Source organism: Chelmon rostratus, chromosome 14 (assembly GCF_017976325.1).
Source record: "Chelmon rostratus isolate fCheRos1 chromosome 14, fCheRos1.pri, whole genome shotgun sequence".
Taxonomy (NCBI): domain Eukaryota; kingdom Metazoa; phylum Chordata; class Actinopteri; order Chaetodontiformes; family Chaetodontidae; genus Chelmon; species Chelmon rostratus.
The window spans coordinates 18,431,808-18,458,527 of record NC_055671.1 but is presented as its reverse complement, the minus strand read 5'-3'; the positions used below and the strand labels follow the sequence as shown (position 1 = coordinate 18,458,527).

The 26,720-nt window shown below is 42.0% G+C and overlaps 1 protein-coding gene across 7 annotated transcripts in view; it reads right to left on the bottom strand.

Moving 5' to 3' along the window:
- The window catches only part of LOC121616824 (rap guanine nucleotide exchange factor 6-like), a 147,009-nt gene that overhangs the window by 35,914 nt on the left and 84,375 nt on the right, over positions 1 to 26,720 (bottom strand). For all 7 annotated transcript variants that reach the window (XM_041951638.1, XM_041951640.1, XM_041951635.1 and 4 more), the window contains 6 exons: positions 12,309 to 12,440; positions 7,704 to 7,884; positions 5,935 to 6,071; positions 3,727 to 3,885; positions 2,657 to 2,809; positions 977 to 1,141 (listed from right to left, as the gene is read on the bottom strand). In XM_041951638.1, coding sequence (XP_041807572.1) covers positions 977 to 1,141; positions 2,657 to 2,809; positions 3,727 to 3,885; positions 5,935 to 6,071; positions 7,704 to 7,884; positions 12,309 to 12,440 — 927 coding nt within the window. The remainder of the gene's footprint in view (positions 1 to 976; positions 1,142 to 2,656; positions 2,810 to 3,726; positions 3,886 to 5,934; positions 6,072 to 7,703; positions 7,885 to 12,308; positions 12,441 to 26,720) is intronic.

The following is a 26,720-nucleotide window of genomic DNA, read 5'->3' as shown; positions in this document are numbered from 1 at the left end:
ATTTCTGTTTTCAATCAGCCCAATTATAGATCTATCTGTCTTTATTTTCTTAAAACAAACAAACAAACAACCTTAAGTAGCTAGTAAAACACAGGAAACAGCGGGGAGGCTAAATAATGACCTTGTGCATGGCTGCAGAAAAAATGTGTAACCACTGGCTGACTGCTTAATTTTGTTCCACAATAATTAGAAGAAAAACCTAAAGCAAAGGGCATTCGGAAACAGTTATTTCTCCAAATTTACACTGGCCATAGCATTGTTCCAACCTTTGCAAAAGGTCAGCACACCAACCGATAAATCAACACAGAGCATCAATCAATGCCCACTTTCTGCTCTCGCTTTCGTTTCTCATACCAACTCACCCCTTTCTTTCCACATTCTGTTACTTCGCCCCAGCTCGTTCTGTATAGGATTAGATCCTGTTTAACGGAGCTGAAGATTATAAACCCGAATGACAACCACATAAAGACTATTGACAGTACAAGACTAATCTTAGATTAAAGCGGTTATGGACAATGGGCGTGTCAGGCACGAACGAATCGCTGCTGGGCTCAAGGACAGCTGAGCTGGCTGAACTTGTATTGATCAGCATGTGAGTGGGACAACACATGAATTTCCATTAACATGCATGAATAAAAAACATTAGGAGGGCTGATAGGAGCACAAGAATCGTCATTTAGTTCTGCACACGTAAAATAGTACCGAATGCACGAGTATTTAAAGTTTTGACTTGGTATGTGTACTCTACACTGCTATCCTGAAGCCCTTATTTACATTCCCATCCCAGCCAACTGACCCACTTGACCTTTTCTTTACACAACACACACACAACTTAAAAGTACAGACGTGCATACAAATCTTGCAGATCCACACATACATTTCCAAACTTAACTTTTGCTCTATTACTCTTCAAGCACGCAGACACACTCATAACCGAAACTACCAAAACCAACTGACCACATGCACACGAACTCACCGTATCCCGGAGGCTGTCCACCTGGAACCACTCCAGCAGTTTCTTTCCGACCTCCATGGGATTTGACAGGAAGGTCCTGTAGGTCAGCAGGAAGTCCTCGATGTAGGTGGGGTCCACGACTGACGGTTCCTCCACCAGGTGCATGATCAGACGCTCCGGGGTTCCCTGGGGTGAAAAATATATTCACATAAACACATAAGGATACACAGAAAAATGTATGGTGCACACTCATAGATGCGCATGTAAGACAGCTGATTCTATTCTAAACAGACATTGACAACATAACACAAGCATACAAAATGCAGCACACACACACACACACACACACACACACACAAACACTGAAGCAAGCAGGGAAAAGAGCACGTGCACACACCAACCTGAATGAATTATGTCAACATTAATCATAAAAGTGACAAGGACATGAACTATAAAGATGCAGCTATTGAACTGAGCTGTCAGTCACCCATCAATAAAACAAAGACAAACACTCTATCTCGCGCGCGTGCACACACACACACACACACAAACACACATACACACAGAATAGCTCTACTCTACTACAAGGGCTTTTGCTGCTGAGGTACATCTTTATCAAAAGACCAAATCTAAATGCATCATTTGTATTATAATACATTTTATTTTTTTGCCTTTGTCTTTCATTTGTATCCGTAAGCAGCAGACAATGTTCGAGACACGTATACTTGACTCGTCTGGTTTCAGCGAGGTTGTTAATGTTATCAGAGCAGATGTTTCGGGGGGGAAACGATTCTTTTGACAGGGAACAGAAACTAGAAAGGCATCCACTTTTGTCTGACACAAAAAGAACAAAGCCAAAAACAGAAGCGGAAATGCTAACACTTGTGAATTGACTCATCTCCACTGGATGTGCTTTTGGAGCCAACAGCCTTCCTCGGAGCAGTGGCCAAGAGAATCATTCAGGCCCATTATCCGATCAATACCTGGCTGCCTCTCGAGGCTCGGGCGAGGGATCAAAAGGCCTTGGAGCGCTTTGCAATGCAGCGTACAAGAAAATGCTCCAGCAAACACTAATAGTGCCAACGGTGCCACTAAACAATCAACAAAGAACACCGAGTGGCTGCACTGATGTTTTTGTAAGATACTGTAAGTGAGGGCACGGTCGATTCATAATGAAGTAGTACTCAAATCAATCGGAGGCATTTCAGCGTATTTAGTACATAATAATGAAAAAAACAAAAAACTAGGAGTGATAACTTGATTTTCTCATTTATGAAGGTAGCCATGCAAACCCGAGCTTAGGTTGTGATTAAACAAGTTTCCTAGTTTAACCTTGGACATTAAACCATCATTGTCTCATCTTGTTTAGGACATGTCCATAAATGTATTTCTATACTGAGTCAGTTAACAGAGGTTGAGCTCCAGGTGAAACACCACACTAACTTCACCTTATGTTTGAACCCCAAGCAATCCATCATCCCTGCTTTTCTATCCACAGAGGATTCACCTCATAGAGATACTAATAGTGTGTTACTTTGCTGATCTTTTTCAGAGGCTGGGGTCAGACACAAAACAGAAACCTCTGAGACTAGAAGACTCTTAGTGGACACTCAGAACAGCAAAACGCTTTCTCGAACCGTGGTCGAACTTCCGTTCCTTAAAATCTAACAACGCAACCCTTCAACATTTAAAATCACTAACCTTGATGACAATGTGTCCTTTCCTGGTCCCGCTGCGGTCGAGCTCGCGGTGCTCCTTCACCATCACAATCTCTCCCTCCTCCTCCACCTTGTGCGTGTTCTTCTCCACATGGTTGAGGATGCGCCAGTAGTCCTCCTGGGCGATGCAGACGAACTGGTCGAGGATGACATGGGGAAAGCGGGTGAACTTGTAGAAGAGCAAAACACTGCTCTGCACCACAGTTGGGAACTCAAACAACAGCACAGAAGAAGCATAATGGCGGGTAGAGAGAGGCATGGGAGGAATGGATGGACGCAGGAAGGAAGGTCCGACAATGATACTTCTCCCACTAACTAAACTCAATTACATAAGTACCTATGGTGGTTCAATATCCTCTCAACCTTTCGCAGAAGCATCCTTCACTTCAATTTTGACACTGGAGCTAAACTAACTTCCCATTATATCGCTGAACATAAAGTGCCTGACAGGATTTGTCACTACCCTACAGCATAGTCTCGCGCTGTTCCCTTCACCAAATCGTTAATTTCTGCATTTGCCTCGCGGAGCCCTACCTCTGCAAGTTCCTCTGTATCTGAAGACAGGAAATGATGCGTGCCGTGGAGGAACCGGACAGTAAGAACAGAAGTTACCGCAAGGACATGCAACGCTTCTTTTACCTCAGCAAAGTCATTAACAACACATCCAGGCTCAACACCAAGGCTCTCTACGAGAAACCTGCAAGGCTGTTCATGAACTCCTCTGAGAAGTACCCTGCTCCACCACAACAAGCCATGCAAGGTTAAAAAGGAAACACACAATTTAACTCAACAATGCTGTAACTGCAAATAATTGCGAAACATTGACAGAACATTCATGGTGGTATCTTGTCAAACATGGCTAATGGTTGCAATTATCAACGCCTGACCCTTCTGCTCTTGCTCACTAAATAGAATTAAACTTTTTTTCTAGTCACACCCTAACAAACATCCACCATGGGTGAGTGCAAGCAAAGATGTTTCTTTTTAAACTGAAATGCTATCAACAGGTTTTCACACCATTCTTCTTTTTTTGTCCTAATCAGTCCTTTTTACCTGGCAGTCGTCCCCCTTGGTGCGAACTTCTCCGTTCATGTACTGTTTGTCCAGTGAGGGCGAGATGCCAAAACTGTTGCCCATGCAAAGAGTTTCTGTTCTTCCCTCCTGATGGCTGATCTCCACTGCCCCGTTCAGGATAACATACCAGAGGTCCAGCTGTGGGAATCAAACATGCAGTATCATTGTATTTTTGAGTGGAAGCACAAGTTATAGTGCTAATATTAATGCTGGCTTGTGCATCTTATTGCTTTCCATTCATGCCCTTTTTAGCATACTGTACATCCATGTGTACTTAACATCCTGTAGTGTTTAAACTACTCTTGTAGTACAGCTGGGGTTGGCACACAAGCAACAAAGTGAAATATATAATGGTTTGCCTGTGCATCAGCAATCATTGACATCATTTGACAGTTTTATCTTAAATCATTAGATTTCAAAGAGCACATTGGATGTCACCGCACAAGAATGACTGTTAAAATGGCGATATGTTTCTAGCTGACATTTAGTACACTGTGGACATAGTGTGCGGTGTGTATGAGCATGGTGCTGAAGAGGTATTGTGGCTCCAGTGGTGGCTTTTAAAAAAGGAAATGCTAGCAGGCATAATATAACAAGCCATTCATCCCCGGTGTGAGCGGGCGGAGGGAGGGGGGCGAACGAGCCCTGAGCTCCCTCCGAAACTAAAACTGATATTTCCTCCTCATTGCCTTTTCGTTCTCTCACTGTTTCTTACCCAGCAAATCTCCAGCTCTCTCAGTGCTTCTCACTTTCTCTCCCCATCAGCTTCTCTTTCTTCCAGTCAGCCTCTCACTCTCCTTATTTCTCAGCAGTGATGAAATGGTAATAAGTAAGGTGAGGTAAGGTAACCAACCACATGTATATTGAACATAAGGCTATTCTCATAATGTTTGCATAAATTTGATACATCTCATAGCATATATTCTATGAATTTATATCATGACTATTTATGGAAGAATGCAAAAGGCTGTAGGCAAACTATTGTTTGTCAACTTCTTTTTCTTCAAATAAAATGTAGAGTTAAAAAACTTTAGTTGGTTTCACTCCTCACTGCAACTCTGATGGTCCCTCGTTGGCTCCCTCTACTTCCATTTCTTCTTCCCTTCTGTCTTCTGAAGCACTTTACCTCTGTTTTTACTTCTGTCAGACCACTTTAGACTCTTTTTATTTTCCTTCCTCTCTTGCTCACTTAGCAGAGATGTGTTCGCTTGTGAGAGGAGCCAAGTGCTTCCTTTTGACCTTCAACACAGAGTCCACAGAGAGACAGACTAAGCGGAGGAGATCTGTCCATCAAGCAGACTCGACATAGATGTATGGAAGCACAAACACCTATATGCACACTGCCTATCTGTGTATACGTGTGAGTGTGCGTGTGTGTGTGTGTGTGTGTGTGTGTGTGTGTGTGTGGATACTTCTGTCCTGCTGATGTGGATACCCGTCCTCCCGCAGTTCGGCGGCTGGCAGTTCATTGCCATTTATCACCCTGTCGCTTCTAATGCTGCTGTGTGCAACCAAACAGCCAAGACGGAGCTCGTGTTTCTCAGGCATGTAACTTAATTAATTAGCTGTGTAGCAGCTCAGGTGATTGACGGGGCTTTTACTCCGCAGTGACTTTGCACTGTGTGTGAGTTAGCTTTGGATAGCCTGGAAGATGGTGAGGACGTGTGTGTCTACACCTGTATGGCCTCATTCAAACCCACGTGAGAGGGCGTATATGGTTTGTGCTGTTTCTTCCATCTTTTCTTTATTTGTCATTTCATATACTTTTGCATGTTGACCTACTACGACTGGCTCCATGCTTGAGCGTATTGTGTGCTTTTTGGAAGGCTACATCAGTACTTTGCAGGCTACAAATTTAAGATCTTTAACTGTAATTACATTAACAACCCAATTAAGAATCAGCAAGCCAGAAAACACATCTTGTTTCTGAATAAATAAAGAGAAACGCTAATGTACGTGTTTAGGGAATTCAGCGTAATTGTGTTAATGAAGCCGATATATTAGAAAAACAAAACATTTTGCATATCTTAATTACCCTGTTTGTGATTAATGTGGGTGGGACATGCAGCAAAAGAAGCTGGTAACATGAAAGAAGTAATAACTCTAATTACTGCATAAGAAATAATCCTAACACTTAAAACTTGCTGCGACTTTCTGTTTCTGTGTGTGTTATGAGATTATTCATACCTCCTGTTTGTTGTGCAGTATGACCGTGCCAGCCTGCTCCACCACCTCAAACACCATGACGCTGCACAAGTCTCTGCGCACAGACATGGTCATGTTGGCAAATGCAGGCAGCTGGTGCATGAACTCCAGTAGTTGCTCTGATTGGCACAAAAAGGAAGAAGGGGAGAAAAGAAAGGAATTAAAGAGAAAGAAAAACAACAAACTCTTGTGAGACATGCAAAGAGCATTTATTGATGTAACCTGCATATTCAAAGCAATGCTTCTCAGGTCTGCAGGTGAAACACTCATTGATTTCTCCACTGACAAACAGCAGCATTTCTAAAACAAACTATGGACTTTTAAATGGTCCCTGCTGCAAGCAAACGCTACTCAGAAATCAACCATCAACAAACAAACAAACACACAGATCACAGGATACCTGAAATGCTTTCGTCCAGCGACCCCAAGCTAACACTCGCACTGTTATTAGCCTGGAACAGTGCGTACCATCAGTGTGTAAGAGTGTCATGTGTGATGAGAAATTTTCACACTCTGTTCCTTCCCTACTGATCGTCTACTTCTGCACTGTGGCTGAGAACAGAGTGACCCAGCTCCCACCCGCACACTACGCAGCCTTTTATTCCCCCCGCCGTTATCGCCTCACTCATTTCCTCTCATCGTCTTAGTCTCTGTCCCTCTTTTCTTCGTCTTTTAAAGAGATGGGTTAAACAGTCACAGTATTTCAAGCAATTCTCTGCATTTTAAAGTAGGGATGTGTGCCATCAGTCGACCAGACGATTAAACGTAGCAACCCTCGCTGCTATCTGGTCATTACTGTTTATTCTTTATTCATCTTTTATTATTTGACCGAATTGCTCCCATTTGTCTGGAACATTGAAACCTTACAGGACATTTGGATCAGCATAAGCACTGACACTGAAACCCTGATGCACGGTGCAAAGTAGCACAATTTTAAGCTGCGTTTAAAATGTGATTTGGTTATTGAAAGATGTGATTAACAGTTTGAAAGGATTCTTTTGCATGTTCAACCTTACAGATCAAGTTTTCTTACTTTTAAACTAATTGACTAGTCTAAGTCTAGTCTAAAACTGAACTCAAGTCCACTTTATTAAGAGAGAAAAATCTTTTTATTGATTTATTTATGTTACGTGAGCCTGGGTTGAACTTGAGTTAGACACATCCTCCCCTCTACAGTGTCTCTTTCCTCTGAATGAGCTGAGTGTAGCCAGTCAGTCAGTGGTGAAGGCCATGAGAAGGCCAGCCTCCCAGCAGGCCCACAGCAGGCCAGGCCTTTACAACTCCTCTCAGCCCTCTGATGTGGTCACCTTCTCCTCCAAGACCCCACTGGGTCCCGCTAATGAGGTCGTCTCTCTGATTGCCTGCTCAAAAATACACACTGGAAGGGCACTGGTGTTTAGAGACCACTGTGAGGGGTCTCTTTGTGAGAGGAGCATTTGTGTTTCTCCCCTGTGCTTACTGAATGATAGATGGCGTCTGAGGGCTGTGTTTCGTGTACATGAAGTCTAAAAATAGCAACTGATAGGCCTCCTTGGCCAAGTGTGACAAGCTGGCACAGATACTGTCAGTGCCTCATTTCTTTACAATTAAGTCAATTTCATTGAAATGAAGGGCACTGTTCACTGATTGATTATAGACAATTAAGAAATAACAACCTTCTCAAGTTACTTTGTAGTCCTAAATAATATTTAAGTGAGTGTAAAGACATATCAGAGAGAAGAACACAGGGGGCAGCAGAGAGTTCAACTTACCAATGTCGTCGTCGTTGCGGTCGGCTGGGTCTTTTTCCAGACACTCTCGGACCAGGTCTCTGCCAAGAAGAGTGTCTGAAGCTCTTTCCAGGTCCTCATCTTCCTCCTCCTCTTCCTCGCTGTCCACTGCAGCCTCTGGAAGTCCGGACAGGTCCACATCTCCCAGCTCGCTCTCTGTGGCCTGGTGTAAAGACAGAGGCACAGCAGTTGGTAGCTGATAGAGATTTGATTCAAAGCATGATGAAATGAGGTTTAAGGCTATTCAGTGGCATTATAAGATGTTGGCACACATATTCTGTCAAATATTTGGGATATGAAAGAGCAAAAAAGATGCAATTTTGAGTAATTTAAAAAGCAGACAAATTCAAAGTGATCATCTTTATAAATCAAATATTAGCAGTAGTTTCAGCTTCTAACAACTAGTTTGTCAGTTATAGAATCAAACAGCGTGTAGAGAGAGAGAATGTGTCTGTCAGCAAAGTGAGTAACATCAGGGTTTGTGAAAACCTCTAACTTTACAGCTTGACTGTATTTCCCCTGTATTTTCAGTGATGTCTCACCTACACAACACATGAAGATAACCTTGGAATGAGCAGCTGTACCTGTGACCCCGAGCTAACACCCTGACACCTAGTCCCAACCCAGAAAACGAAGGCAAACAGCCAAATATTTAAATCCACCAGTAATAATTCATATTCCACCATATTTCCCCTGCGCGGGGGAGGCAGATGGCTGGCAGAGTATGGTGCTAAAGGGGCACGGGGGTTTTCGGGTCAGGTGGGAATTGAACCGTCAACTGAGAGGTGAAAAGAGGAGCTCTCCCGTGGTAGTGGCAGCACTGCAGGCCATCTGTTACTGGAGCTGTTACAGGTAGGCCTATAAACAAAGAGAACCGTCTAGAAAAACTGAGCCAGCCTTTTTCCTGTTCTCTTACCTGTTTCTGTCTGTTCTTCACACTGATTTTTATTTATTTATTTAATTAATCTTTGTAAAATGGTGGTACTGATAAGGATCTTGTAGACTGGTGTGACTGTTTATTTGCCAGGCCCAGTGTAGAAAACTAATTTTTCTAAATTTTGGTGTGGCAACCTGTCGGATTCAAAGAGGAGATACTTACAGGACAATGTTTTCAAAACTACTACTGTACTTTATGTTTGACAGGAAATCAAGGTGATCATTATATCATTTATGGGCAACAATGTCCATACATACCACACCAAAAAGTTAATTTGCTGCCCTACAAGATGGAGCACCTGACCAACAATGCAATGGAGCTCCTGAGTTCTATGTAGATTTGGTACCTGGCCAAAGGGTTTTATTGGTTCCTCTGAGGCTGGGGGATTAAGCTAACAGTCCATCCCGAGTTCAGGCACAGGTCCACTCTTGTTTTCATAAATTAGGTTGGTCAAGCTATTTAGAGGACTTTTAAAACACACCAGCTGCTCAGCTCTGCCCTGTCCAGATACACTTAATTTGGCCAAATAGATAAGAATAGAGAAGCAGGAAAATGCTGTCCAAAACAAAACCCATAATAAATGAGGCAGACACTCAATATTTATAAACGAAGCATCTCAACAGCAGCCTGTCCTGCATGTTCTTCTGCAGTGTCAAACCATATTTGTAATTTTGCTTCACCCCTAATTAACTGATTCATGGAGTACATTTGTTTTCATGTATTCTTCAGGCCAGCAGTGATTCAGAACAAAGGCCAAAAGTGCAGTGCAAGTTCTTGCAGAAAAGGGGCCTTCAATTTAAACTTTCTTGGAAAATAGAGGCACTAGGGTAGTTGGACAGAACAGTGGTGCAGCTATGACAAAATAATACCTCGCTTTTCTTCTCACCCTCTGCCACTGACATATCTTTCAGTGCTTTTGAGAGGCTTTATTCATTCAGAATGCAGGACATGCCCTTTCAGTCCGAGTCCCCTGGTCTCAGGACGGGTTTGAACCAGGAGGAGAGGATTTCCTAGAGATGAAGGACATCAGATCTGCCCACAAACCCCGACATTTTTTTTTTTACAATGCTGTGTCAGAAAAACAGAGACAGAAAAGAGAAAGAAATAAAGGAGGAATGCATCAGAAGTACAGGATACACCCAAGAGATGAAGGACAGGAGGGAAAAGTAAAGAAAAGAATAGTAGAGAATAATAGAAGAATAGAGGGTGATTGACAGTGAAGGGATTGTAAAGAAGGGAAAGGGCAGAAAGGAGGAATATGTGAGAACAGGAGGAGGACGCAGAAAAAGATTGAAAAGTTGAGTTAAGTGAAAGACTGTAAGAGAGGGAGCGGGGGGAGGAGGAGAATGAGTGGGAGACACCCATAACAAAAACACCCTGTTGCACCGACAGCTGAGGACCACAGCTGACTGGAGGGTCAGCGCTTTAAGACAGCTGTAAACAAACACAGATCTGGGTCAGCGGCAAGATGATGGGATCAGATCCGTGTGATTAATATCTAATCTCAGGAGGAAGCGATCAGGTCTCAGGTGTTTCACGTCTGACCCAGGTTGACCTGACTTGCATCAATCTGCAAACGCTTCACAGACAGGCTGAGCCGATAGGACAGGTTGTGGCAGGTAGGTTCAAATACCTGAATTATGCCGTTTTAGTCTGTTTTCTATTGAAGGCACAGGTGAGTTTGTGAAATTCTGCTGACATTGACTAAAGGTTCCTATAATTCTTGCACTATTACTTTCAAGGTAACTTGTGCAGCCCTGATGGTAATTTGCAACAAACTTATTATTCCCCAGTGTCTCAGCTGTGCATTTGTTATGCCTTTTCCATATTACATTCTCTTATTACATTATTACATTCTCAATGTTTCATTGTTTAGTTTGTACAATTTTTACTTAGTTTGTACAGTTTTTATTTAGATTGTGCAGTTTTTTATTTATCTCTTTTCTAATATATGTCCTGTCACAAAGGGTTGAAGAGTAACGCAATTTCGATTCTCTGTTTGTCCTGTACATACTGCAGAATTGACAATAAAGCTGACTTTGACTTTGACTTATTATCATTTTTTTCTTTGTTAACTGTATTGTTTAAGGGAATCCATGTGAATCCATGTTACATTTGCAACATAATCACATAATAAGATTTAAGATTATAATAAGACATTTTGAATCAAGACTGAGGCCTCCAAATCAGCTTGGTGTGGTGGCTGGGGAACAAAGTACCTGCACTTGACTTCTGGATGGCATTTCTCACCCTTACCATTAAAATGTGAGTGAATTAAAACCAAACCAAAATAAATTCTGGATATTAGCATTGTTAACATTCCTCACCCAAACCTGTTCATTAGTTTTGTGGTCAGCATTGCCCATTGCTCATACCAGCTCATTATCTTGTAACTAGCTCATTAGTTTGCAGCTAATGGACCTCTCCAGTTCCATTGATGAATGCTAACAATGCTAACAAGCTGGCATCAAATGGAACCACTCCCAACCCGTACGCACACATGCATATGAAGAATACGGCGTGCAGGTAGTGACGAGAAAAAAAAAGGGAAATAATGCAGCACCTGGTGAGAAAGAGTCAAGAGGGAAAGGCCATACTGAAAGGTTCTTGGATTTATTATGACTTTGTGTGTAAAGAGGGGAGATTAGGAGATCTGAGGGATTAAAATGATGAGATGACAGCCTTGTCATGTATCCTTTTATGGATTATTGATTCACAGCCATTTCAATACCCAACACTCAAGAGAGGGATTTAATTCCAAAGCACACTGAGCTACTGAATGCTCCGAAATGTCAAGTAAAGGTAAGGCTGATACAATAGGAGAGAGTAAAATACAAAAGACCTACTGTTCTGGCAATAAGCCTTTTAAATTACACTTTTACACTTCCTGAATTACGCTGGGTGATTGCAATGAAGGAAACCATTAAATAGGCGTCCTAGTTTGCTGACATTAAAGGCAACCTTCAGTAAGGGTCAAGTAAAATGAATGAATTCACATTTAAAGTACAAAATCAATCTCAAAAGTCCATATGTTTCCAGTGTTTCCATTAAATAAGCTTATCTTTTCAGATTATAGTTATGTTTTTATGTAATGTCTAAAACTGAGAGGACTGGGAGGAAAGGCGATTTTTCCAGATGAGAAAATCAGGAAAATATAATTTTATGTTCAATTTGTGGAAGCCTAAATCGAGCATGTACACTGGATGTCATACTATCTGAATCTCCGTCCCATGATAGTTACAAACCAATCTACAGTGACGATTTTACAGCAGCTATACATCTGTGGCACAGGTATAGACTGAGCTTGAAAGGTTAGGTTCATTTCCTGCATGACCTTTCGTCCGCAGCAGGAAGTACAGAGGGAGACGGATCACCAGGACGCACAACTGATGCACAATAATTAGCCAGGGAGGGTAGAGGGCTGACAGATATGCTACAGGTAAACAGACAGAATTGGAGCAAATCAAGCTGGGGAGAGTCCACCATCAGTAAAACACTTGTGTCACAGAGCAGATGTTGTCGCAGTGTGGTAGAATGAAATGCATGAAAGAACATCCAAACTTTGATGCAAAACTTGAAAGACATGAGGTTTCCAAGAAAAGATAAAAAACTATTAAGATAAAAATTGAAAGAAGCTATGAGTTTCCCACCTGGTAAATATCTGATAAGCTGCTACTTCCCGAGTCACTGGCGATGCTGCATCCTGATTGGCTGGGAGGCATGTGCATCACCTGCTGGTGGGCGTGGTCTGTTAGGTGCATCTTATTGAGATCAGCAGGAAGCTGTTCAGACAGACAGGAAGTGGTAGAGAGACAGAAAGAGAGAAAAAAAACAGAGAAGGCAGGAAGGCTGTGAGTTTAGCTACTTACAGTTATAACTTACAAACACACACAGACACACACACACAAGGCTGTCTCATCAGCCCGAGAGCCAAAGTGGTTTGGCACTGTTTGACATATTATACTCCAAGAAAATTAACGTGAACAGGACGGAGCTGCAGACACTTCAGACAGCTGTAAATTATGATCAAAAGCTGGGGGTTGATATGATTCCTGACAAAGGAGGGTTGGAGGTTGTTTTTTGTATTTCTAGAGTGACCTTAACAAAACAATAAAAGCTGTAAACTCTGGCTGTGGCTGTCTCATTAGGATGCCATGGCTTGCTGTCTTTTATGTGGACTGCGCACATGTTTCATGTGGAACATGCGCATGAACACAAGGACACTCAAACTCATTAAGAGCCACATCCGAAAACAGAAATATAATTACCCTAACCCAAACAAACACTAAAATGAGCGCACACACCAATACACCTCCACTGCCATCTTTGCAATTAAAAGAAGTAAATACATCAGGCCGACCACAAACAAATAAACTCCTTTAGCGAATCTGTCCATGGCGGTCAGTTTGTTTACTTCAGGATAAGAAGACAATTTGCACGAGACAAAGTCTGAGCATCGATACAAACAAAGCTAATTTGTTTCGATTTTGTTATCACCTTTCGCGAAATACACACTCAGAATTGCTGAGAGCTCATTCTTGAATAAAACCCTCAGATTCAGAATGATTCAGAGTTGTCAGTCAAGCAGCCAACAGACTTCTGAAAGACCTGAAAAATATGGCATCCTTCCACAGAGCACTGCCGTTTTAACTGTGCGAGAGGACAGCTTGTAAGTGACACTGACAAAAACTGCTCCAGAGACACAGAACCAGTCACAAACAGGTCACCGGATCAACATGCAACCTTTAAACTAATGTCACAGCACTTACCAGCATGCATTCGACCTAGCAGCACTGCACACACCAACAGACTGACACGTAACCCAGTTATTGTAATATTAGCTATTTTCAAGGGGAAGCTTTAACAATGAGGCTTGTTTAGAGATGCATGATTGTGGCTAATTATTACATCAAACACATGCTCAGTTTTGTGAAACTGGTTTAACTGGGTGTTGAAAAATAATATAGATATAACAGAGGGAGAGTAGAGTGGAGAGACATGGAGAGAGAGACTAGTGAGAAGTGATTATATCTGTGCATCCTCGCTCTAAGCCTTCAAATTACATTAAATTCAGTCTGAAGCATTGCACCAATTTACAGGAAAGAAACATTTTCATGCCCAGTTTGTATGCTGGTGAACAAATGATGTGCTGCTGTGATACTCTGTCGTCATTAACAGACTGATTTACACCAAAGACAGTTTTGCACTAGGAGACTTAAATGTTTTTATCTTATATGAAGATGAAAAGATAGCTAAAAGGAGAGGCTGCCACTGCAAACTATTGAGAGACTGATTGAAGACTGAGGAAGTTAAATATGGGATGTCCTATAAAAAGAGTCAGCTAGGTTTCAACTCTATTTGCTGGACAGGTGGATAAATGCAATGTACAGTCCCTCCAGTGCTCTAGAAAAAAGCCAAACCTCTGATTCTCCGGTCTTACCAGTTTGGATCGGGGCAGTGTCAGAGTAAGAGAGGAAGTCCTCCTGCGACAACGGACAAACCTACAGCACACCTCCTCCATCGCCACATCAGACAGCGCTGGCCGCCCAAGCACGCACATAAACACTCTTGCTTAAATGTTCGCACCAACAGCAGTACATCCAAAGCCACACCAAGCCCAACTGATGCTTGGAAGCTGGCTGAGGCTGCGAGGAACCACGGTGCCAACATGTAATATTAAAGACGTTGAGTCTGGGGGTGCTGCCCCCTCAGTACTCTATCCTAATAGGCCTGTTGTACTGTACGACCCCATCGGCACTTAACCCTCCCCACCTCCCTTCTCCAAACCCACAGGGAAACACAGTATTGGGGGTGGAGTTCGGGAAGTTCAATGGCTTGTTCTTAATGTGTGGTATATTAAAGGAGAACACTCAAATTAATGAATTCACATACACAGGATTTCCACGACATTAACGACTCTTGGGCTGTGTCCTAAATCACTGTTTATCCTTGTAGATAAACGACAATTAGATATCTTAGACCCCAGACTAACATTTTAAGACATAGCGTTATGTGCAGGGCTTCTGTTCTAAACAGTATTAATTAGTTAACAGTATAATTGTGTTGTACTAACAGCTGCTTTGTTTAATCTATTTTGAACTTTTTGGGGAGTTTTTTTGGACCTCACAATTTTAATAACGTAACATTATTACTGCATTTAGTCTGTGCCGCTGTGAAATATATGCATTACATATTCAACGGTAAAGCTGTGCATTACTTTGCATTCTTTCTATATTATTCCTCCAGTTCAGGACAACATGGTGTCGTGGTTTGTGTCTCTTTATACATGGCCACCTCTTTATGAGCGAATGGACTCAAACCTGTAAGACGTAATACGTGGAGTTAAGCATGGTGGTGAAAGCAAAAGCAATTCAAAGACTGACTTGTTATGGATGCACTGATTATTTATTTACTTTATCGGCTGGCAGGAAACTTTACATCTAATCTGATTGGACCCCAAGATGAGTAGTGATCCACTCCCTGTTGATTTATTTCGACTAATTACACAGCTAAATATCTGACTTTCTATCTGTTTAGCATCTATAAACTTTAATTAATGCATCTGCTGCCTTCTTTCTGCATCACTCACCCCTATGTTAATGTAGTATATCACTAGTATATCACCAATATATGAATTAATAGTATGATTGTAATTGTGTGTTCAACAACAACATTTACACTAACATACTTACTCAAAGGCATCTGATATTAGTGTTAGTGTGATTTAAGGAGCATTTAAGTGAAATAAATTTCCCCATTAGTGAAATGCATCGTGTGTTTTACTCATTGAACTGCAGGCAAACACCTCATCCTGGACTGTTGGTGTTATTGACTAAATCACACACGTACATAAGTAGAATTTTCTACTCTCATCTCCGATACTTGCTGTTGACCAAAGCTCTCCACTGCTAGTTTGTTGTGTTTGTGTGTGAATAAGACAGCGGGGGACTGTGAGTGATTGCTAATTTCATTACAGGTAAATACTTATTGATTTCTGTGTGATGGAGCAGCTATAAGGCAGCAATGATGAAGGTCCCAAGCTACATCCATTTAATACATTCACCCGAATCCACATACATGGAGACAGAAGTTAATGTGTCAAAGGGCTGAGCCCATCAGGACTCTGGGAACAGTTACTGAGAGGACAAAACATGCATGTGATTAATATGATTCAACAACAAGACTTTTATCTTGTCAAGCTCAGAGAGGTTGAAGAGACATTGGCTATATTATGGTTTCAAAGCGAAGGATTTTGGTAAAAAAGATCCTCAGTTCAAGAGGTTAGTTAGGTGTTCCACAGTATGCTGAGTGTTAAATGTTTGCATCGGTATCAGGAGCTCTGTTTGATGCCATCAAACCAACCCACCACTGCAGCCTGACCAATGCTGGATTTTGTTTTACTGATGCTGAGACTGATATTAGGATAAATCAGGATATCTAAGAGATAAATGAGACATTTAACATTCTGGGAAAACACACTGAAATCTTTACAAACATATACTACATGACATTGCTGGCTACATCAAGTGTTTTCTTTTTGTCATTCAGACACAGGTGACCTTGAAGTTTCATTCAGACAGTAATTTTAATGCACATTAATGTAAAGAGCACCATCATGGCACCTGAGCAAAAGAAAACCAGAACAGATGTGGGTTAAAAATGCTACAATAGCAAGGGAGAGGAATGTTTTCTGTTCTCTACACAGCTGCACCACTGATGGATTGTAAAACTTATGCTGCTGCTGAAAACTTAAAGACCACTGTGAGCACGAGGGACACTCGCCACCACTTCTCAAAATGAATCCACAAATTAATTCACATATATCCATGTCATCTTTTAACATTGTTACAGAGGAAATTCCACTGTCTGGCTTATAATATCCAACAGTGCACAATCACTGAATGACAGGATATTAAGTTGGGATTTGTTGAACTCCTGTTAGCTCTCACACTGAATCTAAATGATTTTAATGGATATTTATTATAGACTAAACCAATAAGAATCTCTACAACTTAAAATTGGCTGTTGAAACTACCACAGCCCGCTGGCTAGATTATCTTAGCATAAATATTGGAAACAGGGTGAAATGGCTAGTCTGGCACTGTCCAAGGGCAACAAAATCCAACTATCAGCACCTTTAAAGATCACTAATTAACGCGCTGTTTTAATGGGTGTTATGTATTGGACTATCGTTTGGTCAGGACCTGTTGCCAGGCAACTAACGGAGACTCTAGGAAGTTACTAGTCCATTATCAGTCTTTTAATATTCTTGACAGACTCTGTGCCACAAGGCACTTTTTTTCCTGAATCATATTACATTTTTCTCTAAATCGGTCAACATGTTGGCAGATGAAACTGGCAGTTCAATACATTGATCTGGCTCAACTTGGCAAACCCCAGTGCACAAAATTTATATCCTGCATTAAAAAAAAAAAGTCTGCTTGGAGGAGTGTTTGTAATCTAACTGTGCAATTCATTCAGATCATGCTTGCTTTGTTTGATTTATTTCCTAGCTGACAAAAAAACTTCAGAGATAAGACTAAGGTTAAATAATAGAGACAGTTCCTCACAAGTGTTTGTGCTTTGGAGGTGCCAGGGAACGAAATAGGGCAAGGCTAGAGAGAGGGAGTTCATGTGTTTGTGTGAGTTTATGAGTGAGAGGGAAGGATGGAAGGGGGGAGTCTGGCGCAGGACTGATGGGGGAAGTGAATAATTGTGGTGGTCTCGTGGCTCCTATTCACACCACAGACTTAATCCTGCTCTAATCCTCCTCTTTCCCTCTCCCAGCAGGCCAAGTCATTGCAGGGGGGGGGGGGGTTTATGGGGTCTCCCATTCTCCTCATGCATTAAGGATGAGAGTCGGGAGATTAAATATAAATGTGCAAGGTTCCTCCAGCTGTACAATTCTATCATGTCAACGAGCGGACACAATCATAGGAGGATCAAGCTGGCTCTTAATGTTGTGTGGCAGTCAAACAGACCGAGCCTTCACAAAACCAGTCACTTACAGAGTCTGATTAACGGCAGAGAAATGAACCGCATCATCAATCATAATAAGGGTGAGCAAAGAAATCTGAGAAAGAGGCAGCAGGAAAAGAGGCTGAAAATTCATTCGGACAAGGCTGAAGCTGTCAGATCGTCAAGTTGTGTCCTAATATGGCATCTGATAAATGAGTAATTGGCTAATGTGATGACCAAGGAACAGAACTGGTAGGGCTAGGCAATATGCTGTGCCATGAGCCACAACAATAAACATTTTCTAATTTTCTGATATCACCTTATGTTTATAACACTGTTGTCAATTATGTGTGTGTGTATTATAGATATACTTTGTGGTTAGAACTACATGAAGAGAGATTGGATTACAATTACAGTTCAAACCTTTCATACATACTATTTTCGCAACACAATGTCATACTACATAGTCGGATAAGGCTCGTTCCCTCTAAACAGCCAATATGGAGAAAAGCACATTAACCAAAATACAAATGGCTACTCTTTTTTCACCTTTTTCGAGTTAACTTTGTGATTTTATTTGCCTTTCTGTGAACCTGAGAGCAAAAAATAAATAAATAAATAAAAATCAGGATGATGTCTTCTTATTCCTTCTTCTATAGAAGCCAACTCTGTTTCACTTATTGCATCCAATTTGAACAATGAAATTAACTAGCTGTGGGCCTGAGTGCTCTGTTCCCCCTATTTCTTCAGTGATAAAATGGGCTATAAAGCCCAGACTGGCCATTTGAGTGGGGTTCCCAAAGGTAATTTAGTGTTGGGATAATCTTTGCTACATTGTAGGTTAATGTGTGGAGAGATGTTTTGTGAAACCCTGAAGACATTAATGGATGAGGCCTGGTCTGTCTGGCATTATAGTCTGGAATTGGTTGGTTAAGAGTCCCAGAAGGGGCTACACCATTAAAACACATAGAGGGAGGGTGCGGTAAAAGCTGGATTTGATCCGTTTGCTACTACTTCACCTCTAATTCTGTTCCGCATGAATTATTAGCTAATAGTTTTCGGACCCCATGTTGTTTTAGTGTAGGATTCTTTGGATGCTGAGATACCACTTGATCAGTAAATGGCAAGACACAACTGAGACTTCAGACAACGACAGAAGATTTATCAAAAGAGATGGAGCGTGACGAAGACATATAAATCAACACACAGAATGAGACACAGAGGAACAGAAGCCAGAGCGAGAACAATACTTTAAGATGAATGACAAAGAGGAGAAATGGCTTCGCTAAGTAATTAAAGAAAATGTGATGAGACTGATGAATCCTGATGAGGATGATAATTAAACTGGGTTCAACAAACAACGACACAAACAAAGCTCAATGAATATTTAAAGGCAATGTTGGATTTGCAGCGAGAAAACAAAATGACAATATCACAGAGGAAGAGTTACTGCTCAGTGTCTCCAAACAGACGCTGATGTGTAATAATGGATCTTCCGAGAGGTTCAGGCTTGAAAGCTGTTCATTTTGCTGGTGACTACTGGCAAAAAGCCAACGCATTCCCTTACTAAAAAATTTAAACAGAAATAAAGCGGCACAAATTAGTGTATCCATATGTCTCTTTGTTCATAAATCCAAAAAGATGCAAAGCCAAGTATCAGCTGGCGACTCTGCAAGATCTGCACCATCAAAGATCTTCCTTTGTCATGTTTCTGATGCAGGATGACCACCGCTCCACCTGGCTAAATCTTTGCTATGGTGGAGCAACATCAGTGAGTCCAAACTGTGAAATACTGCACAGATCTATCACTGTGTCATGTTTCTAGATGAATTTCAACTATTCTAGCTATACTAAACCAAAAAAAAAAACCAAAAAAAAAAACATACACACATGAAATAAGTCTCTTCAGTAATACCCCATAATCTACATATATTTTTAACCATAAGAGATTACGATGGTGCTGAAGGCAGATACAAAAGGGCAAGTCCTGACCAACACTCATTCAAGTGTCCCCAAATTCAGGCTGCAGAAGTCCTGTTTTAGAACCTGCTTTGCTGGATGTCGTAGCTATACACTACTCATAATCCCCAGCTGAGTAAATACAGGCACATCAATGGGCAGTGAGGTCACTGGCCGGGTATCTGATATGCATACAGTCGGCCTGTAGGTGTCAGCAGTGACAAACCGCCTTGACAGGATTTGAGTGGTCCGATCCAAGCAACACAACCATCACTAAGCAATGAAATACAACAAGAGTATGCAAGTTAATACTTTTTTAACTTAATTTTGATACTTAAATATTACAAATACTTGCAGGTGCATCTATTTTTCTTTTCTTAAACAATATATTTCAGGTATCCAGCTGTTTAGTCATAGCCAAAGTGACTCACAACCACTTTCTGGGTCACTGTTACCAATATAATTTAAATTCCATAAAAGGCCACCTCACTATGTATTTATAACATATTCACACATTAAAAAAGGAAATCTTAGCTGTTCACATATGCCTTCACTCACACCAGCTGTCACCATGTGCCAAATTATCTCAGAGCAGGTTGTTACACCAGAAACCACGCCACAGACAGCAGCAGTTCACCTCGGCCTCACACAATGTAGCTACAGACTTGAAACAAATGAGCTATCCTTCCTTTGATGTAACACTTAACTTGATGTCTGAATCTGATTTCCGCTGGTTTGTTCATTTCTCTGCTCTCTCGAGTCGCTCTGTCTCTTTCCGGCCTATCTCACCTCTGCTTTGATCGTCTTGGTTATTAACTCTCCCGTCTCTCTCTATGTCCAATGATTCGCTCAATCATTACAGCCTCTTACTCTCCAGTTTCCCTGTCACCACTCTGGTCTTACTTTCTGTCGCCTTCTCTTCTGGCCTTGACCACTTTCTGTCTATTTTTTTGGGAGATATTCTCCAAACTTGCATTTTTCTCCCAACTGGATCACACCCCCATTTCTGCTCCCAGACACAATTCTGCATCAAAGGCAGCAAGGAGGAGTGAGAAGACTGCAGGTAGCCTCATCAGACTAGCTAGGTGGGAACGCTGGCTGTGCTGTCTGGAACGGGACACACACACATTTTGAGGCTCCAGATTTAGCCCTGTAGCGCTACAGAGAGCTTTGATCAATCAAGGCCACTGCTGGCTTGGTCTAATGTCGTAAGAGGGGACGGTGTCGGGAAACACACACATTCATGAGCTATATGGAGTGGATAAGAAAACGCTCACATTTATGCAAAAAAGGAATGTCTCCAAAAACACATACAAAAAGAAATACACAACATGAAATCATGCTTAACTACACACACAGACGGAGTATACTATACATGAAGTGCATGCATCTATGGGCTCCATTCAGTAAAACGCACGCCGAGAGTACTGAATAGGCTCAGCACACTGCCACGCTCCACTCTATTACTGGCAAGTCCACAGACGGTTGGATTAAGATACAGTGCAGGGAGACAGATGGAGATGAGAATAAAATAGAGAGAGAATATGACTGAGTGAGATGGAGAGACAGAGAGAGTGGAAAGAGTGTAAGAGGAGACAGTGAAAGAGGCAGAGTGCAGCATATGATTGAGAGAGAGCGAGTGTGTGAGAGAGAGCAAAGGTAGCATAGAGAGGGGAAGAGTGTATAATGCGAGATAGAACTGACAGTGAAGGCTGAAATGAGGATGAAGTGTAAGGGAGGGGACAGATGAAGATAAAAAATCTCATATATTGTCTTAAGAATCCAATTCTACCTCAGTCCAGACTACCATAACTCTGGTAGAGAGAGACAGAGAGAGAGAGAGAGAGAGAGAGAGAGAGAGAGACAGAGAGAGAGACAGAGATATGTGTGTGTGTGTGTGTGTGTTTGTGTGTGTGTGTGTGTGTGTGTGTGTGTGTGTGTGTGTGTGTGTGTGCGGGAGCGTGCCAGCTGGGGAAAGGGGAGATTTAATGAATTGAAGTTGGAATTGGAGGTGACAACTGCAAAGGCAGACATGCCACAGAGAAAGGGAAGAAGGAGGGGGTGGAGTTAGCAGGGGACCATATGAGGAGATGAGGACTCAAATACTGTCAAGCAAAGAAGACGGCATGTGCACACACACAAACAAGAATTGAAACACACAGATTCTCTCCCCCTCTCTCTCTCACACACACACTTTTTTGTGCCTCTCACACTGAGACTACCTCCGTCTCCCGCCAGCCCTACTTTCTAAAAAGCTCTTACTTGCAGTGAACATCTTGACCAAAATAAAATGTTTGTGTTGCTGCTGCTTTACATTACTTATTCATGTGCTCTACTGGACCACAGATGAAGATTAAACCCCGGTAAAGAGAACTAACACCCCTTCCCACAAGAGTAAACACTTGCTCACGCATTGAAAGGAGTTCTGCTAGTTCGCTCACGTGCGGTCTGCTGAGTCTGACCAAACTCCTCTGATTTTAGACGTGATGTTCAGTTGAGTCATCGTGTGGCGCGCAGCACGGCTGAATAATATCTTCTGTGACTCTGGAGGAAGGTTTTGAAAGTCTGAGAGAAAGACTGAGATGATGCCACAGTGATGTCATCAGGGTAATCTCACTTTCATCTTGAGAATTCAGAACAAATCTGTATCAGGTTGCATTATGGGAAGTGTAGGATTCAGAGTTTTTGGATTGTGACTGCTACTACGGACCAAAAGGCAGAATATCTCTGCCTTGGCTGCTTTGATTATGACGATCCTTTAAAATCTGTCCCTCAAAGCCTCCCCTGACTTTATGTAGGTGTAATACGGAATCACTGGAGAGGCCTTTTAAGAGCTAGACTAAGTCTCAGCACCGAGTATATGACATGTTAAACTCAGCTCAATATGAAAAGAGAAAATAGATACTGATTGAGGAAACAGCAGCGACTTATTTTAGCAATGTTTTCAGTATGGATAACATGACATGAGGTTGTGGAGTGACTGACACTTAACTTCAGCTGCACAATATTCACAGTTATTGCTGCAATGCTGCAATAAAACAGTTATTGTGTTGTAACTGTTTTCTACTGTTCTCTGTTTCTCTTCAGTACTTTTTCAGCGACATATGCTCAAAATGGTTTGGAAGACAACTAATGGACACTAATGGCTGGAACCTGAATGTGCCGCAGCTTGAAAGAAAAACTTTTTTTCAAACATAAGGTGGGTATTCTGCATAGCAACACATTGCCTGAAAATCTCTCTGAAACACATTTTAATCTCAGTTGTGGAAACGAACTACATCCTGTGATTTGGCAGGCGCTGGTTCGCGAGAAACAAGGTTCAACAGTCATTGGTTGGCAAGTTTTTAGACTGGATAGAGAGTGGCTGGCAAGCTACTACAGTGGATAAACAGCCATTAGTTGGCAGTATCCACATTTTGTTGTGCCAGTATTGTGACAGACGGGATGCTGAATGGCACTGTCACCAACACTGCCAAAGGCCTGTGACTTTTGCCCCAGTTGTCTGAGAGTGATGAAGAGAGAGATGCAGCGAGGGTACGCACAGGGAGGAGAGGGAGGAAGGATAAACAAAGATGGTAAATAAAAGGAAAGAGAAAAAAGAAAAAGACTGCGTCTGCATATGTTTGTTGTTTCTTTGCCCTGATTTTGTGTTTAATGATTCATCCGCACATTCTAAAAATCCTGGACACATTGCTGTAATACCAAAAGCAGGAAATTACCTCCAAACAATGCACCACTATACTGAATGAGCCCTGAACCAGAATCATATTGTTACTCAAATACTGAAAGTGTATATTTCCACAGAAATGATAAATCTTAAATCAGTGTGGGTGGGACAAAGTTATTACTTTGCACGTCACAGGCCTTGCTGTTAAAGTCCTGAGTAAAGTCAAGACAATTGAGACAGTTCCAAATAAAGTGCAAGGCCTAAACCTTTTGCTTCAAACAAGCCATGATTTGCCAAATGTGCCTTTTCCTCATGCTGCAACATGATTGGCTGCTAAAGTACAAGTGTTATAATAATATAAATATTATAAAAAACACACAACTGATTTCACAGGAGCTCAACACAACAAAGTACTTGACTTGTTAATGTAATAACCAGAAACTTGAAATAATGTCTAAGCCCCACTCCCTTCATCACAATAAGCTACGCCAGTCTGGATTTTCTTGGTGAGTAATGGCTCTAAATTGGCTGCATGCTCATTCATCCCATACAGTCTTTACCACTCATTCAGCTTTCTGGCGGCTTACACAGTGAAGAAGGTAATTAGCATGGGTCGGCACCCCTGCAGAGTCAAGTATTCTCCTCTGGAGGACTGACGGTATTACAACCAGGCTTCAGTGGAAATTCTTTCCAGTTGGTATCTAGAGAGAGTGTTTGTGTCTGTGTGTGTGTGTGTGTGTGTGTGGTAGCAGACAGCAGACAGTAGCTGCTGCCAAACAGTGTTAGGTGTTTCTGAAAGGAATATTCAACCTGTCACAGCCCATCTGCCCTCCTCCTTTACTCCCTTTAACACCTGGGAGAGAAAATTTTCATTGTAAAAAAAAAAAAGAAAAGAAGGAGAGCAAGATTTAAACCCACTGCTAGTAGAAAATGTTTGAGGCTAATGTATCAGGACAGTCACGACCAACAGAACTGGGTAATTGTCGATGAAAAAGCGAATATGTTTTTAGAAAAGTCCACATTTTCTGATGTCGCTGGATGGTCTGCAGCAGCAACTCTCGCCCATTTTTCCTCTGTATGTGTGTTAAAAAAGGAGATTTATTTTCTATCCCTTTCATCTCTCTCCCTTATTCATCTATCTGTATCCCACCCCCTCTATATTCTGCAACCCCTCTTTTATCTCCCTCCTGTGGGGTAACAGATTAATAAAAATCGGTGCTTTGATAAAGCATCTATGTGTGATTTTGATGGAGTCGATTTAATTGTAATTTATGGGAAAGCACCCACATCTACAGCGCCGGCTGAGCAGTTAGAGAAGCTTTATTAATGCTACTTCCTTTACCTTGTTGTTTATTACGCCGGACAGAGTTCACCGGCTTAAATATGCAATGTGTGTGCAGGGTTCGAGCGATCGTGTCCACTATCAACTCTATCTTTTGTTTTGTGTGTGTGTGTGTGTGTGTGTTACAGGAAGCTGCAAGGCGTCTCTGTCTGGGCCCCTGAGGAAGGTGGGCCATGGCCAGGTCTGCCGGATACAGGAGGGAAGGCTAAACACTTGGCTTTAATACTTACACAACTGCTCGTGCATGCACACGCACGCACACTCATACACGTGCACAGATACATACAGACACATACACCTTAGTACCTCCTGGCTCCCCTCTGTTAACAGATGCTTCCTGCCCTGAAGCCCAACCCACACTACTTCACACATACAAACACACAGACGCAGCGTGTCCCTGGCACCCCTACAGGTTGACCCAGGGGCCAGGTGCAGGGGCAGCACCGCCCTTTAGTTCTCCTGTGGTGTTTTTGTTAATGTTGGATCCTGTTCCACTCTCTTGGCCCACTCACCTCAGCCCAGACAGAGCTGAGTAGAATTTCTGTACCAGGCAGGCAGGACAGGAAATTAACTCTGTTTGCCTGCCGACCTAACCCTAATCCTGAACTCTAGCATTTATCAGACATCTTATTATTTTACATGACAAAAACTAGTCTTGACAACAAAAGAAAGTCAGAGCGGCTGCTAGATATGAGCTGAACTGGTGCTAAAATGATCGAAAAAACCTTTCTTTCGGTTATGGTCTGAATTCAGAATTATTAGTCTGCTTTTGGTGTGAATGTTCCATGCTGCTGTCAACATGTGGCAACGTGACAGTCTACAGATGTGCATAAGTTTAATGTGTCAATGAATATTCAGTGCAAAAATGTGAACGCTGAAATGTGGTTATAATAACAGCTAAAAGCAGAGAAAAAAAATGGCTGGCTTACAGTTCAAACCATAAGAAAGGCCAAAATTGCTTTTGTCATCACTGGATCAAGCATGCAAATATGTTAAAAGGGCATCTAAGACGCAAAGAAGTTCTTGCTTTGAGGTTGGCTGATCACTTTAATGTGTGTCAGTGTACTTTGGTGTACAAAAAAATAATAATTTATTAGCAAAGTAATGAGTTCAGTGTCTGACCATCCTCCTGCCTGATTGCATTTGTTTTCATACAGACACACCGCGCTGTCTGCTTTCTCTTCAATCCTCTCTCTCTCTTTGTTTTTCCTTTCTCTTTCTCACAAATTCACAAACACCCACAGAGCATCACCCATCCATCCCATCCTGTGTTTATAAATGCCCTTGAAAATTATCCAGTAAAGGCTCTCTGGCTGTGTAGGCAGAGGAGGGGATGTCGATCAATAGCAGTGAGATAATGGGAACAAGGGAAATTGGGGGGTGGGGGATAGCAGCTATGGGTGGTTGAAATATCATCACTGGGGTGTGTGTGTGTGGGGGGGGGTTGGGGTAGCAGCTTATGACTGACAGAGCTCTGGTAGGTGGAGTCTGCATATATAAAGTGAGGGGGAGTAATTTATTTATTGTTTTGTATGAATGTATCACTGTGACCACTGCAAGTATATAGGCCTGTGTGTGTGTGTGTGTGTGTGTGTGTGTGAGGGGGGGTGCTAAACTGTAAGTCAGACACCAGCAAGGACAGGGGTCTCATGCATGAGTGTCCAGACAATGAGTATGCGTCTCTGTGTTTATGCACAAAGGCTAGAGTGCGTCCACACGAGCAGCCTCACTTTCAGTCCATTTAGCCCAGTAATGTTGACCTGCTTGGGCATATTAATGCATACAGGGGCTGAGTGGGCTTTTCACTCTAAAATTTCAGCCTATCATAGCTAATGGACAGTAATTACACCATTCAGGACACAACACTGGCTCTTTACTGCCACTGTACCCATTGAAACAATCACAAAGCACTGCATTTTTTTCTTAGTTCATCATCAAAAGGTGAAGTCTGGTAAACTACTAAGTGAGCAAGAGCCTTTTTTGTCGGCTGAAAATGGTCACCTGTGACCTTTGTCTGCACTATAACTAGCATTGAAAATGGTGCTATCATGACATTTGAGGATTTGTGCATTTTTTAAGACAGCTGACTGCCCGTTAAGGTGGCCAATGTGTGGCAGTGCATCATATTTCTCAAAA